This window comes from Triticum dicoccoides, chromosome 1B (genome assembly GCF_002162155.2).
Source record: "Triticum dicoccoides isolate Atlit2015 ecotype Zavitan chromosome 1B, WEW_v2.0, whole genome shotgun sequence".
NCBI classification, from domain to species: domain Eukaryota; kingdom Viridiplantae; phylum Streptophyta; class Magnoliopsida; order Poales; family Poaceae; genus Triticum; species Triticum dicoccoides.
In genome coordinates this window covers 461437782-461452501 of record NC_041381.1, presented here as the reverse complement: position 1 = coordinate 461452501, position 14720 = coordinate 461437782, and the positions used below count along the sequence as shown (strand labels likewise).

The 14720-nt window shown below is 49.8% G+C and overlaps 2 protein-coding genes and 1 pseudogene across 2 annotated transcripts in view; 1 reads left to right on the top strand and 2 right to left on the bottom strand.

Moving 5' to 3' along the window:
- Nucleotides 1–484: 484 nt before the first annotated feature.
- On the top strand, nt 485–1366 carry LOC119341387 (probable calcium-binding protein CML15). Its single transcript, XM_037613264.1, has one exon. The coding sequence runs from the start codon at nt 571–573 to the stop codon at nt 1138–1140; it is 570 nt and encodes a 189-aa protein (XP_037469161.1). The 5' UTR covers nt 485–570; the 3' UTR covers nt 1141–1366.
- Nucleotides 1367–6583: 5217 nt separating this feature from the next.
- Nucleotides 6584–8851, bottom strand: LOC119350474 (annotated as a pseudogene).
- Nucleotides 8852–11781: 2930 nt separating this feature from the next.
- Nucleotides 11782–14720, bottom strand: part of LOC119306961 (cation/H(+) antiporter 20-like) — a 5824-nt gene continuing 2885 nt past the window's right edge. The window contains exons 2-3 of the mRNA XM_037583035.1: nt 12086–13108; nt 11782–12001 (exon numbers count right to left, since the gene is read on the bottom strand). Of these exons, the coding sequence (XP_037438932.1) occupies nt 11840–12001; nt 12086–13108 (1185 nt within the window). The 3' untranslated portion in view covers nt 11782–11839. The remainder of the gene's footprint in view (nt 12002–12085; nt 13109–14720) is intronic.

Genomic DNA, 14720 nt, shown 5'->3' with positions numbered 1-14720 from the left:
GTAAAAGGTCGTCGCGGCGCCGCCGATGCTTTGCTGCGTGTGACAAACGACGAGGCTCGACGACTTGGCTTGCACCGCACGCGTGGTCGTTCGCGCCGCGGTAAAGAAAGAAAGAAAGAACAAAAAAGCAGAGGAGTCCCGATAGGATAGGTACCGCCACCGCAGCTGTACGCGCTCCCGCCGCAAAGCTCCAGCCGGTAGTCGGTATTCCCCCGCCCCCGCCGCAAAAACAGGGGCGCCATGCCATGGCATCCCTGTCCCTATCCGTATGGGAGCAAAACCCAACGGAAAAGACGCGCAAACAACTCCGTCCGAAAGGTTAGGCGTCGGGAAGGCTCCGGACCCCGCTGGCCCCCACCTGTCAGCCCCGCCGCCGCTCACGCGCAACCGAATCCTCAACGGCAGCAACAGCCCAAAAACCGCGTCCTCCTTCCCTCCCTCCTATAAGTACGCCCCGCCCCCCAAGCTCCAGATCCTCAACCCGCCTGTTAACCTCACAACATCATCCGATCCAAACCTCCCACTTGATCGCGCAGCGACAGCACCGCCACCACATCCATCTCCCTCTCCATGGGCAAGATGCGCGCGCTCTTCTCCCGCAGCCGCAGCGGCGGCGGCAGCCGGCGCTCCTCCTCCTCCAAGTCGTCGTCGATGCCGCCGTCGCCCGCGCGCTCGCCCTCTGTGCGGGAGGACGAGATGGAGCGCGTGTTCCGCAAGTTCGACGCCAACGGCGACGGCAGGATCTCGCGGGCCGAGCTGGCGGCGCTCTTCGAGAGCGTGGGCCACGCGGTCACGGACGACGAGGTGTCCCGCATGATGGAGGAGGCCGACTCGGACGGCGACGGCTACATCAGCCTCGCCGAGTTCGCCGCCATCAACGCCGCGCCCGACGCCGCCGTCGAGGAGGACCTCCGGCACGCCTTCCGCGTCTTCGACGCCGACGGCAACGGCGTCATCTCCCCCGCCGAGCTCGCGCGCGTGCTGCGTGGCCTCGGCGAGGCCGCCACCGTCGCGCAGTGCCGCCGCATGATCGAGGGCGTCGACCGCAACGGCGACGGCCTCGTCTCTTTCGACGAGTTCAAGCTCATGATGGCCAACGGCAAAGGATTCGGCCTCGCCCAGGGGAACGTCCGCGCCTGAACCTCAAGGCGTGCACTCGGCTCCCGCTTGTTCCTTCATTCTTTTGCGAGACCGTGTAAATACGCCCGACGACGACCCACCGCGAAATACTTACTACTCTACGTATTAGCTAGTCGCAGATCACACGAACATTATGGGTGTGCCATTAATTTTGCTGTATATATATCGGAACTGCTGCATCGACACTGAAAAACCAGCTCCATGTCACATGTCGATTTTTATGTCAGCTTGTGTATTTGGCGTCAGATTTTCACTTCTGCTCATCACATAATGTCCTTGAGTCTCGTAGTATAATGCTTCTGCTTTCTGCAGTTCTATGTCAAATTATATCTTCAACACCCGGCCTCATGTGAATATACGAATCTGTATATGAAAGGGACATGTCGATGTGACCCAGGCAGGCTCGCTGCCGTTGATTCGTCAAGACAATCATTCTGCCCGAGTAGCGTGAACAACAAAACCTCAAGCTGTAGCCCAAACTTGCAATACCTCTGATGAAATTGACAGTCGAGCTAAAGGCTGCAGTTCTATAAACAATGACACGACGCCAAGAATCTAATTCCATGTTGCGCAAAACAGAACAAAAAAGAATCTAAATTCCATGTATTGTTTATAATCCGTTTTGCTAAAGAACATCTAGATTATTCTTGTTTATTCGTAACATAAGATTTGCGTGCATCGGTTTTTGCCCGGTTTTCTGTTAATTAACCGGACAATTCTCTTCTTAATTAATCGATGAGGCAACTCCGTTTCGAAAAAAAGATTTGCGTGCTTGTCGAACAGGTGGAGTTTACTAGTGGATCTGAGTGATGACTGGGCGGTGAAGATGATCGTATGGAATACACGAACATGATTTTTTACTATGAAAAATGTAGGTGATGTGGTGCAAGGTTGTAGACTTGTAGTACCCCCGACAATTAATGGGTCATTGGCCCTGAGCTTCCGGAGTTTACCGGTTTGGATAGACGGTTTGATGCTGATAGTGCATCAGCAACAAATTGATGGATACCAATAATACCGGAGTACGCATGATACCGCGTCCGAAAAAGAGGGAAATAGTACCATGATCGTAATGTAGAACATGCAGATGACGCTACCGCGCTAAGAGGATATCAGACCACGCGTAGGGACAGACAGCCCACGACCTCCCCATCTTCAGTGAGATGACGCAGCCGCCGGGACAGATAACCCACGAGCTACCTAGCCCCTCATCTTCAGCAACAATCCATTAGAACATGCCCTTCAGAAAGATCCAGCTCTAACAACATCATCGACTAGCATGCAGTGTCTCATTCCACAGGCAATTAGTAGAACAGGCAAGTGGCGGCTGGCAAGAACATATGGCCCAAGTGGCAATTACTTGGACAAGAAACAAGTTATAAACTCCACGTTTGGCCGCCATGCCCCATACTGGATTCAGTCACGGGAGCCGATGAAGGAAACATAGCGAAAACGTTGTGCATGCATGGGCACCAAACAGAGCTGGGACTGAGAATAGGAACCACCGGCGAAATTGGCATGACACTATACTAGTACAGCCCCTGTCCCTTTGCAATTGCTCGACCATTTCACTGGAGTAGTATAGTTGTTCTAGGTGCGACTTCCCGGTCTCCATAGGAGTAGTAGGTGGGCGTCCCTCCGCTGTAGGCTGGAAATTTCCAAAAGCTTGCAGAAGGATGGCCAAGCAGCTGGTACGTACTAGGTGCCTTCAGTCATTCATTACTCAGCCTCGCCTCAGATTCAAGTAAGTTTCCTACCCAGCGGAGGCACAAGAGGTGTCCTTCCTTCTTCTCGTTTTCGGGAACCCGAGCCCGAAAGATCTGCAGAAGAGCTGGTATCTTACTGAAAGAAAGAGATGCTGTGACGTGACATTCGGTTAGCTTAGCTAGCTGGTCGATAGCTTTTGCACTGCAGGAAATGTCAATGCAACTTCTTGCTCATCTGGCCGCTGCTTTCCTTGTTCTGGCAGTTCGTTCGGCAGACGCCTCGATCTGCCGGCCAACCGAACACCTACGGCCGGTTGGGCTCCGGTCGTGCCAGGAATCAGCGCGAAGTTGGTGGATGTCAACGTTTGGTTGCCCTGCGAGTTTTGCGAGTGGCGAAGTTGCTCGGGCGCCTTACCGTGAGCGGCAATGCGCGGCGTACGCTCTTGGGGTTTCTTCGTCTAGAAAGGTCCGTCTATATGTCTATATGCAGATGGGCACACACCAAATAGCGCGTTTGGCTGCCGTGCAAATGGGGCTGCCAGCTGCAATTTCTCCCTGGTTTTCTTGCATGTTTTTTTTTCTTGAAGGCAATGTTTTGTTTGCATGTGCAAGGCCTCGGATCAAGCACCGGAGAAATGGCCTTGCTCGCGCTCTCGCGAGTGAAGAAGAGAGAGTGGCGACGTAGGGTAACGGGAAATTTCCAATTTGCCGCTCGTTGCGTGAACTGTCGACGCAACGCACACGGGAACCACCGAAGCGCGGAATCTGGGCCGGCCCACTCTGAGCGTGACCACAGTGGAAGCCTACCAGTTTTCGGAACCTTCTAGATGGTTCCCAGAACCGTTTTTTTTTCTTCTACTGGTTTTTCTCGGGTTTTTTTTGTTCTTTTTTCTTTTCTGTGTTTCTTTTTCTTTTCTTTTCTTTTCCGTTTTTATTTTTCTTTTAAAGCTTTTTGAACTTTCAAATTTTTTTCGGAATTTCAAAAAATATTCTTATTGTCAAAATCTGTTCACATTTTCCAAACAACGTTTGTAATTTCAAAGTTTTGTTGACATATTCAAAAAATGTTCATGTTTTTAAATTTGTTCACAATTAAAACAAATTGAAATTTCCAAATTTTGTTCTCAATTTCAAAAAAGTTCGAAATTTGTGCATCTTTTCAACAAATGTTTGGAGTTTTAAATATATTTTTTCCTGTTTTCATTTTTTTAGCAATTTCAGAAAATATTAAGAATATAAAATCTGTTCGTTTTTTTTTACAAAAACCGAGTTTCAAATTTTGTTCGGATTTCTAATTATTTTTTAATTTTCTTAAAAATTGTTTATGTTTTTAGAAAAGCATTGAAATTCGTGATTCTCAAAAAATATTCGCAATTTTAAAAATATTCCCATTTTCAAAATTTGTTCAAAAATTAAAAAATATTCCTTTTTTGAAAATTTGTTCACAAATTCTAAAAGTGTTCACATTTTGCCAAAACTTGTTCATGATTGTCAAAAATTGTTTGGAATTTTAAAAATGTTTCCATTTCTCAAGATTTGTTCGTGAATTCATAAAAATGTTCTTGATTTTAAATTTTCTTAACATATTAAGAATTGTTCATGTTTATCAAAATTGGTCAGAACTTTTTCCCTGTTTTTCGAAATTTGTCCACAACTTATTTTTGTTTTCCTATTTTAAAATTTGGTTACCATTAGAAAAGTTGTTCACATTTTCTGAAAACTCGTGTGTGTTTTCCTGAACACTTTTGTGACCGTTCTGGTTTCATGCTCGCAATGGAACCGGGGATGCCTTTTGGCTCCCTGATGCTCTAAAAAAACTCGTGTGTGTTTTGTCAAAAACGTTTGGATTTTTTTTTTAAATATATTCACAATTTGCAAGAAATGATTAAAAAAAGGAAAAAAATAATTCGATCTGCCGATGTTGCTAGTTCTAAAGTATTGGCATTGTCATTTCACCATGAACACGAATCAGTCGCAGTGGCTAGCTACGTGTACCTACCAGAGCGCGGTGGCGACCTTGAATCCTAGATGACACTTGTTTTTCTCTGTTTTTTTACGTGCTAGCAGCCTGCTGATTTTTTACACCTCTGGCAACTTGCATGGGCCGGCCCAGTCGGGCGACTTCCCTGTGCGAAGTCCCAACATTCTGCCGCAGAATGCGGCAGATAGGAGGTGTCGGGTAAGGGCATGTACAATGGTGCTATCTTAGGAGTGCCACGTAGGATAAATGATGAGGTGGAGGAGAGAGAACTCATAAGAGAAGGCTTGTCTTCTCTTATTTAAAATAAGACAAGAGATGATCTCTTAATACAATATGTCTCACCACATTTTTAGGAATTGCTAGTTATTGAAGATAAGGCTAAGAGATGATCCATTGTAGACATTTTTCTTTGTCATCTCTAAATTACATGCAAAATTTAAGATAAGACTATCTTATCAACCATTGTACATGCCCTAACGGGTGTTGCTAAAAAAACGCAGGGTAGCGAGCCTGTCCGAGCTCTCCCGAGTGAAGAGATGCAGGCTAGGACTCAGGTTTTGGTAATTGAGCGTTTAAAGAAAACAGAACTTGCGTGTTTAGGTAATTGAGCTGATCTAATCCTCAACGACTACAATACTCCCTCTGTTCACAAGAATAGGACGTTTTGAATTTTTCACTCTGAACTACTCCATCCGTTTCTAAATACTTGTCTTTCTAGGCATTTCAACAATTGACTACATACGGAGCAAAGTGAGTGAATCTACACTCTAAAATATGTCTACATACATCCGTATGTAGTAGTCATTTGAAATGTCTAGAAAGACAAATATTTAGGAACGGAGAGAGTAGTACATACAGACTAATGAGTGAACAAACTGATTCATAATGTGAAAGATTAAAACATCTGGTTTAGAAAAACTTAGTACATCTTATATTTATGAACGAAGAGATTGCTAAATAATATGAAAATGTATTTATTGTGTTTTGTCATAATTATCAATAGGTTTTTTATAAACTAGGTCAAACTTTGCATTTGTTTGGCTTCTGACGAAATTTATACGCCTTCTTTCCAAACACATGGGAGTGCGATTCATGATTTGTGAAATTAGACCTTACCTTGTGTAGTTGCATAGTACTTATAATTATTATAATTGAGGATGGGGCGTCGACCCGTTGGTTGGGCAGCTAAGGTTGCTGCCAGCCCACCCGAGTTCAAGTCCTCTCGACGCACAGGATTGAACAAAAAGGAGTCGGCCGTCTCTTCCGCGTTGGGTTAAAATGGATTATAATCTGTCTTTTCTTTGTGATGACGTTAGCTGAATCTTATGTCATTCGTTTGTTCTTTGGATGTCACAACTTGCCACTGTCCTAGCCTTATGTTATTGGAACAAGACCAAAGGGTGATATCATTCAGAATTATTCCCTCCGTTCGGAATTACTTGTCGTAGAAATGGATGTATCTAGATGTATTTTAGTTCTAGATACATCCATTTTCGAGATAAATAATTCCGTTCGTAATTAATAACATTACATCGGCAAACCCAAAATGATACATTTCGAAGCTTGGTAGTGCTACGGCACATGGCTATCGTTCAGCGATAGCTGATATATAGCCACAAGAAGAAGAAGAAAACAGAGCAACACCCGCCTGCATGACCTCGTAGCTCTCCTACTTCAGTACATGCACGAACAGTTGAACACACAAACCAAACGATTCACATAGGTGCATATTTCGCGGCGAGTATCACTGCCAAAGTATGGAGTATGGGAATTCCTGGAGTATGAGTGTATGACCGATCGATAATCCCTGAGTTTATGCCGGGCAAGCGTCGCCTCCTTTGAGCTCCATCCCATCGATCTCCGGCATGGTGGCCGTCGACTGATGCCGGTAGAGCGCCGTCATGAGCGCCGTCGCGATCACCGTGGTCGTCAGCGCCATGATCACGAAGATGGCGAACGTCGTGTCGTCCAGCACCTGCACGCACATGAGCCCGTGAGTCCCTGTACGTGAGTGCTAGCAACTGATAATTACATGTACAACGTCCGTGTGCATATATACATGTACTACTGACCTTCTTCTCCTTGCCGATGTTGAGCACGATGAGCTCCACGAGCCCCTTGGCGCTCATGGCCACGCCGAGGGCGGCAGCCTCGCGCCTGGCCATGCCGGTCCCGGCAACCGCCACCGCGAACGTCCCGGTGAACTTCCCCACCACGGCCACGGCCACCACGAGCACCACCATCCCCCACGCGGCCACGCCCTGGACGTTGTCCACATTCGTGTGCAGTCCGCTCGTGGCGAAGTAGAGCGGCAGCATCAACCCGGATACCGGATACCAGCGGCGTCACCTTCTCGCCGACGCGCTCCGCGACGCCGTCCACCCGGGGCATGGCCAACCCGAACACGAACGCGCCGAACACGGGGTGCACGCCGATGGCGTCGGTCACGGCGCCCGCTAGGAGCGCGCACGCGACGGCGCATGAGCAGGCCAGGTTGCCGTCCGAGCTGCAGGGGCCTGCGCGGCGCGCCAGGCGCGCCATGAGAGGGCGGAGCGCGAAGAACGTGAACGCCACGAAGACGGCGCCCGACGAGAGGATGTAGACCGGCGCGAGAGGGGAGCCCTTCGGCTCGCGGCCACCGCCGGACACGGCGAGAGCGAGGGCGAGGAGCGTCCACGCGAAGACGTCGTTCACGGCGGCGGCAGCCATGGCGGTCTCGCCGAAGGGCACTCCGAGTAGGCCGAGCTCCTTGAGGATGCAGGCGAGCACGGGGAGAGCGGTCACCGAGAGCGCGGCGCCGAGGAACACGCACAGCGAGAGGTATGAGGCTTGGCGGGGCGCCGGGATGGCGAGGTCGAGGAGCGGCACGATGCCGGCGGCGGCGAGCAGCGGAGGCACAATGCCGGCCGCTGCGATGGCCACGCTGCGGGACCCCACGCGGCGAACGGCGCGGAAGTCGAGCTCGAGGCCGACCAGGAAGAGGAAGAGGAGCAGGCCGAGGCCCGACACGGTGTCTAGCGCGGGGGTGCTCCACTCCGGGAACATCGTGCGGCGGAAGGCGCCCCACCGGCCCAGGGCCGAAGGTCCGAGCAAGATGCCGCCCTGCGCAAATTAGACATGCAAAGCATTTACAAGCAATTCTCAAAAAAGGGAGTACCATGTAAAAAGTGAGATCAAATTATATTTCATCTAGATAAGTTTTAGAAAAACTGCTCAAAAATGATCTTAAAAAAGCAATTATAAAAAAACATTTACAAGCGATCTAAAAAAAGCTTATATATTTTTTGGTCGAACTTCTAAGCATCTAGGAGTGTTACCAGTATTTGTTACTTCTAGCTAGTATCAAGCCTAGCCGAGAAGCACAAATTTTGTGCAATTTTGGGTCTAGAAATGTGCACTTGGAAAATGCATATCTCTAACCCTTAATCCTAAAGTTGCGGATAATTTCAAAAATGTACAACCACCGAATTAACCTCTAGCTTTTTCGCAAAATAAATAAATTAACCTCTAGCTAAAGAAAAAAAACTACTCGTTAATACCATGTAATACCCTCTAAATTATGTGTGCATTCAAAAAACAACAACTACAAAAAGTGGACGAAATTTTACCTTGTGGGCATTTCATCAAACACCTTGTGTGCATTGGCCGCCGGCGCAACAAGTGAGCTCGTCGGCGCTTCGGTCGCCGCCGCATCCGTCACACGACCTGCAAGCTTCTTCTTCGGCCGCCTAGAGGAGCCGTCGGCCGCCATGTTCTTCTTCCCGGACACCTTGCCCGCCTTCGTCCGTGCCGCATTTGGGAGCTTCGAGAGGGGGGCACATGGCTTCACGGCGGGTGCCGGCGTGACACCACCCGCCGCCGAGGTCGTCTGTGGCGTCATGAAAAGGCCGCGCGTGATACCGGTGCTTGGAGGAGCACCGGCAGAGGCGAAGCCAAAGCTCCCCGCGCTAGGGTTTGCGGCGGCAGAGGAGGAGGGGTCGTGGGTGTAGGAAGGGGTGAGGGGGATGTCGGCGCGTCCGTCCATCGGGCGAATTCGCCGCTGCCGGCGCGGGCGTGGCGAAGAGGGTGCGGCGCGGGCGCTCGAGTGTGCGGTGCGCGGAAGCGGACGCACGAAATAAGTAGCGCGCGATGCCGTTTTGACCCACGCGCTAAACTACTTATGCCGGACGCGCGTTTTTGCGCCTCCGCTGGAGCGCCCAGAGATGCTGCACGCGCAAAAAACACAAAATTTCCAGCGCGACGCTTATATAGCGTGACTATTGGAGATGCTCTTAACTCCTCGCTGTCCAGCCTCCTATGGTTCCTCATGAGCTTCTATAGCTTACATGAGACCCTTCATCGGGAGATCGCCAAATACTAGTCCCCGTTCTTCTAGGCTGGCAAGGAGGAGAAACAAAAATACCAAATGGTGAGTTGGCCTGACATCTGCAAACCCAAAGACCAGGGTGACCTTGGGATCCTGTCCTCTAGGTGCATGAACATCGCTCTCCTGACACGCAGGCTCTGGAGGGTCGCTAATGGGGAGGAGGGACTTTGGTTAACCATCATTTAAAATAAATACCTCCGTGGTCAACCCCTCGCCTTCTGCCAGCGCATCGGCGGAACCCCGTTTTGGCAGGCAGTGATTCAGCTCCTACCTATCCTACGAATTGGTACCTCCATCTTGGTGGGCTTCGGATCCGCGATGTTGTTCTGGTTCGACCGTTGGTTGGGGGACTCCCCCCTTGCCACTCGTTTCCCAGAATTATTCTCCATAGCGGTTGACCCTCGGGTCTCCATTGAGATGGCCTTTATTGACTTAGGGCGGCTCGTTTTCCGTCGCCCCTTCGGCCCTCTCGAGGTGGACGCTTGGGATACCGTACCCTCCTCCAGTTCATCGCTCTACAACCGTTAGACATGGATGGCGTGCCCGACTCCGTGTCATGGCGTTTGGATCCCTCTGGACGTTTCTCCACGAAGTCCTTATATCCGGCCATTGCCCCCTCCTCGGCTCTTGAGCCGTTTAGCCTGATTTGGGACATCCGCCTATCGCTGAAGATCCGGATCTTTATGTGGAAGTGGATCCGTGGCTGCCTCCCTTCTGGGGTTGAGGTCCTCAAGCGCAATGGCCCGGGAGATGGGATGTGCCCCCTTTGTGGCACGACGAAGTACGCCAACCACATCTTCTTCTCCTGCGTTACGACCCAATTCCTGTGGACCTGCTTCCGCGATACGGTCAGCCGTCGTTGGTCTAATACCAACTTCCCGGACTTGCTGGCGGAAATCCACGCCTCCGCCCCCGCCACCGCCACATTAGGTGGTTGTGCATTAGGGTTCTTGCCTGGGCGCTTTGAACCATCCGCAATAAGTGTGTCATACAAAGAACGCCTCTTCGACGTGCGACTAACGCGATCTTCAAATTGTGAGGTTACTTGCAGCTTTGGCGGTCGCTTAGCCGCCCCCAGGATCGGGACGCCATCGACACCCTCCTCGCCGACCTTTGATGGCCTTCCGTGTGGTGCCTCCTCTGCCGCCCCCACCCCTGGAGCCCGACTAGGCCTGCGGCCTTCCTGAGGAGCTGGATCCTTGACCCGCCCCTTGGGTTCTTGCTTGTTGTGCCTTGTGTTTTTTTTCTGTTTTCAGGGCTTGTTGAGCTGTGCCCTCAGCATTAACCCCTTTCAGTACTCTTTGTTTGTGTTGACACTTCGTGTGTGTGTGTGGTGTGAACCTTTTTTAGATGCTTGGCTCGGGCGGTTTGCTTTATATATAAAGTGGGGCGAAAGCCTTTTTTCGGGAATGGACATCTCCTTAAGGAAACCATATTGATTCAGTTGCATCACTAAGTTGAGAATCATCTCTTAAAGCCTGTTAGCCAAGAGTTGGTAATGATTCTGAGAGTGCTACTGAGCAAAGAGATGGAACGGAAATCATTCGGAGAAAGAGGAGCGGCCACTTTGGGAATCAGAGTGATGAAGGAAGTGTTAGAATAAATCCGAGGCGCATAGTCGATCATCCGAGGACCAAGCAATCACACGAGCACGACATTGAGATTTGTTAACGAGGTTCACCAATATGGCTACATCCCCGAGGCTTGACTATAGGCGCTCATCCCCATGACACCGCTACAATACCGCACTCGGTCACAACTCTAACTGGAAGAATTAATTCATTGAACCGCCAACTTTCCTCCAAAGAAGTCCTGAACTGAACCAGCTGAATACCATCAGCCCCAATTATGCTCGACCATGCCTTGGTAGACTCAGTATTAAACCGACGAGGCCCATGAGTTTTCTCATTGGGCATGAAATTGATCACATTTTTTATTTCCTCTGTAGTAAAAGGACTTGTTTTTCTTGAACAGTACTCCCTCTCTCTCAGTTTACAGGGCGTGCGCGTACCCCTAGGTCGTCAATTTGACCAATCTAAAAGAAGTCATATATTACAAAAAATATATCAATATAAATTTCAGATGTTCTATTTTCAAAAGACATAAATTTTGTGTTATATAGTTTATATTAGGATGATAAAATTGACAACCTAGGTATACACGTAGGACTTGTAAACTGAGACGGAGGGAGTAAAATGAATTTATAGTTGCAGAAACATGTCCTGATCAACACTCTGATGAAAAGCTCTTCCGGGTGAAAATGCACTCTAATCAGTTTTTTTTGGGTGATGATGTTACCTGAATCTTATGTCATTCATTTGTTCTTTAGATGTCACAACTTGCCACTGTCCTAGCCTTCTGGTATTGGAACAAGACCGAAGGGTGATAACATTCAGAGTTAATTAATAACATTACGTGGGTAAACCCAAAATGATATTGCGAAGCTTGGTAGTGCTAGGGCACATGGCTATCGCTCAGGGATAAGCGACAACAGAGCAGCACCTGCCTGCATGACCTCGTAGCTCTCCTACTTCAGTACATGCATGAACAGTTGAACACACAAACCAGACGATTCACATAGGCGCATATTTCGCAGCGAGTATCACTGCCAAAGTATGGAGTATAACCGATCGATAATCCCTGAGTTTATGCCGGGCAAGCGTCGCCTCCTTTGAGCTCCATCCCGTCGACCTCCGGCGTGGTGGCCGTCGACTGATGCCGGTAGAGCGCCGTCATGAGCGGCGTCGCGATCACCGTGGTTGTCAGTGCCATGATCACGAAGATGGCGAACGTCGTGTCGTCCAGCACCTGCACGCACATGAGCCCGTGAGTCCCCGTACGTAACAACTGATAATTACAACGTCCGTGTGTATACAAAGTAGTAGTACTCACCTTCTTCTCCTTGCCGATGTTGAGCACGATGAGCTCCACTAGCCCCTTGGCGCTCATGGCCACGCCGAGGGCGGCCGCCTCGCGCCTGGCCATGCCTGTCCCGGCGACCGCCACCGCGAACGTCCCGGCGAACTTCCCCACCACGGCCACGGCCACCACGAGCGCCACCATCCCCCACGCGGCCACGCCCTGGACGTTGTCCACATTCGTATGCAGTCCGCTCGTGGCGAAGTAGAGCGGCAGCATCAGCCCGGACACCAGCGGCGCCACCTTCTCGCCGATGCGCTCCGCGAAGCCCTCCTCACGGGGCATGGCCAGCCCGAACACGAACGCGCCGAAGACGGGGTGCACGCCGATGGCGTCGGTCACGGCGCCCGCTAGGAGCGCGCACGCGACGGCGCATGAGCAGGTCAGGTTGCTGTCCGAGCTGCAGGGGCCTGTGCGGCGCGCCAGCCGCGCCATGAGAGGGCGGAGCGCGAAGAACGTGAACGCCACGAAGACGGCGCCCGACGAGAGGATGTAGACCGGCGCGAGAGGGAGTCCCTTCGGCTCGCGGCCACCGCCGGACACGGCGAGAGCGAGAGCAAGGAGCGTCCACGCGAAGACGTCGTTCACCGCGGCGGCGGCCATGGCGGTCTCGCCGAAGGGCACTCCGAGGAGGCCGAGCTCCTTGAGGATGCAGGCGAGCACGGGGAGAGCGGTCACCGAGAGCGCCGCGCCGAGGAACACGCACAGCGAGAGGTATGAGGCTTGGCGGGGCGCCGGGATGGCGAGGTCGAGGAGCGGCACGATGCCGGCGGCGGCGAGCAGCGGAGGCACGATGCCGGCGGCTGCGATGGCCACGCTGCGGGGTCCCACGCGACGAACGGCGCGGAAGTCGAGCTCGAGGCCGACCAGGAAGAGGAAGAGGAGCAGGCCGAGGCCCGACACAGTGTCTAGCGCGGGGGTGCTCCACTCCGGGAAGATCGTGCGGCGAAAGGGGCCCAACCGGCCCAGGGCCGAAGGTCCGAGCAAGATGCCGCCCTGCGCAAATAAGACATGCTAAGCATTTACAAGCAATTCTTTAAAAAACATTTACATGCGATCTAAAAAAAGCTTATACATTTTTTGGTCGAACTTCTAAGCATCTAGGAGTATTATTATCAGTATTTGTTACTTCTACCGAGCATCAAGCCTAGCCGAGAAGCACAAATTTTGTGCAACTTTGGGTCTAGAAATGTGCACTTGGAAAATGCATATCTCTAACCCTTAATCCTAAAGTTGCGGATAATTTCAAAAATGTACAACCACCGAATTAACTTCTAGCTTTTTCGCAAAATAAATAAATTAACCTCTAGCTAAAGAAAAAAAAACCTACTCGTTAATACCATGTGATACCCTCTAAATTATGTGCCAAATGTGTTAGTACCCTCTAAAATACAGGCTGGGCTGCCATGGCCTGGGCTGCTTGGCCCAGCCACACGCCTTTGCATGTTGGGTGGGAATGCACTATAATGACGATGGATTGGAAAAATACTTTTGAATGTAGCCTGTATATAAGTACAAATATTCCTAAAATTAGTTGTGTTCATAAAAAATAACTCACTCGCAAAAAAAAGATCTAAAATAACCAACGGCCGGGTAGTAGTACCATTAACAATTTATATTCATCACATTTTGTTTATCTCTGCGCAGCACGCAAATAAACCTGTTTTTTTACTCTTTTGCTCATACATATTGTATTCACACATCAGCGTATAAGATGTTTTTTAATTTCTTCAAAACTGGTCAATGTATTCAAAAAAATCAAAATAAAAACCTACATAGAGGTTGGGAGCCAACAATTACTGTTTGAATTCTAATTCGAGCTGACCTCAGTGTAGAACTGCACACACCAATCAATTCATTCAAAGCTTAAATTATGGAAGAGTGCCGAACATTATACTCCAACACTCAGCATTGCAAAGCTACCAGAAAAGGTCGAGTGTTTTCTTTTTTGCCTGGAAAGAAAAAGTTGAGTCTGTAGTCTAGGATCCTTCCACGATATATGGCTCGCGCCTATTCTAGGTCTAGGAAAAGCGTCTAGTAAATTCCTCGTAGTTCTCTTTACGTGCACAGGATCGTGTGATGTCAAACGCATGTCAAGCAGGGCAGCAGAACGGGTTGAGAACGTCACGTCGCGGGAGTCGACAATTCTTGATGTGTCAGCCAACATGCAACAGTATATGCACCAATTGTGCAGCATTACCGGGCGGTCATTTTTTTGCCTGTCATTTTCAGATGATGGTCTGAATTGATCGCCAACATCTTCTCCTCTGAAATGATTTGGAGATTGCTCGCCACGCCGCATGTTGGCGAATCTTCTACTCGTGGATGTCGTCACGTCTATATGGCAGCTAGTATTTTTTTTTATATACACGTATAAAAATGTATGAGTTAGCGCTTGGTCCAATCAAGCATTCTTAGAGCATTACTAGTAGAACCCTCAAACCTTCAAACCTTTAAAAATAACTGCTTTTTTACAATTTTCGCGGAAAAAACGCCGTAGACTAGAACCTCTAAACCCTCAAACCCGTAAAAAAATTTAGAGGTCCAACCCTCAAACCAGTTTGCAATCCGTAGAAGTAGGGGTTGAGAGGAAAATCGCCCCCCCCCC

Bases quoted from the DNA above. Each gene is read 5' to 3' on its own strand.
- LOC119341387 (XM_037613264.1), top strand. From the start codon at position 571: ATGGGCAAGATGCGCGCGCTCTTCTCCCGCAGCCGCAGCGGCGGCGGC.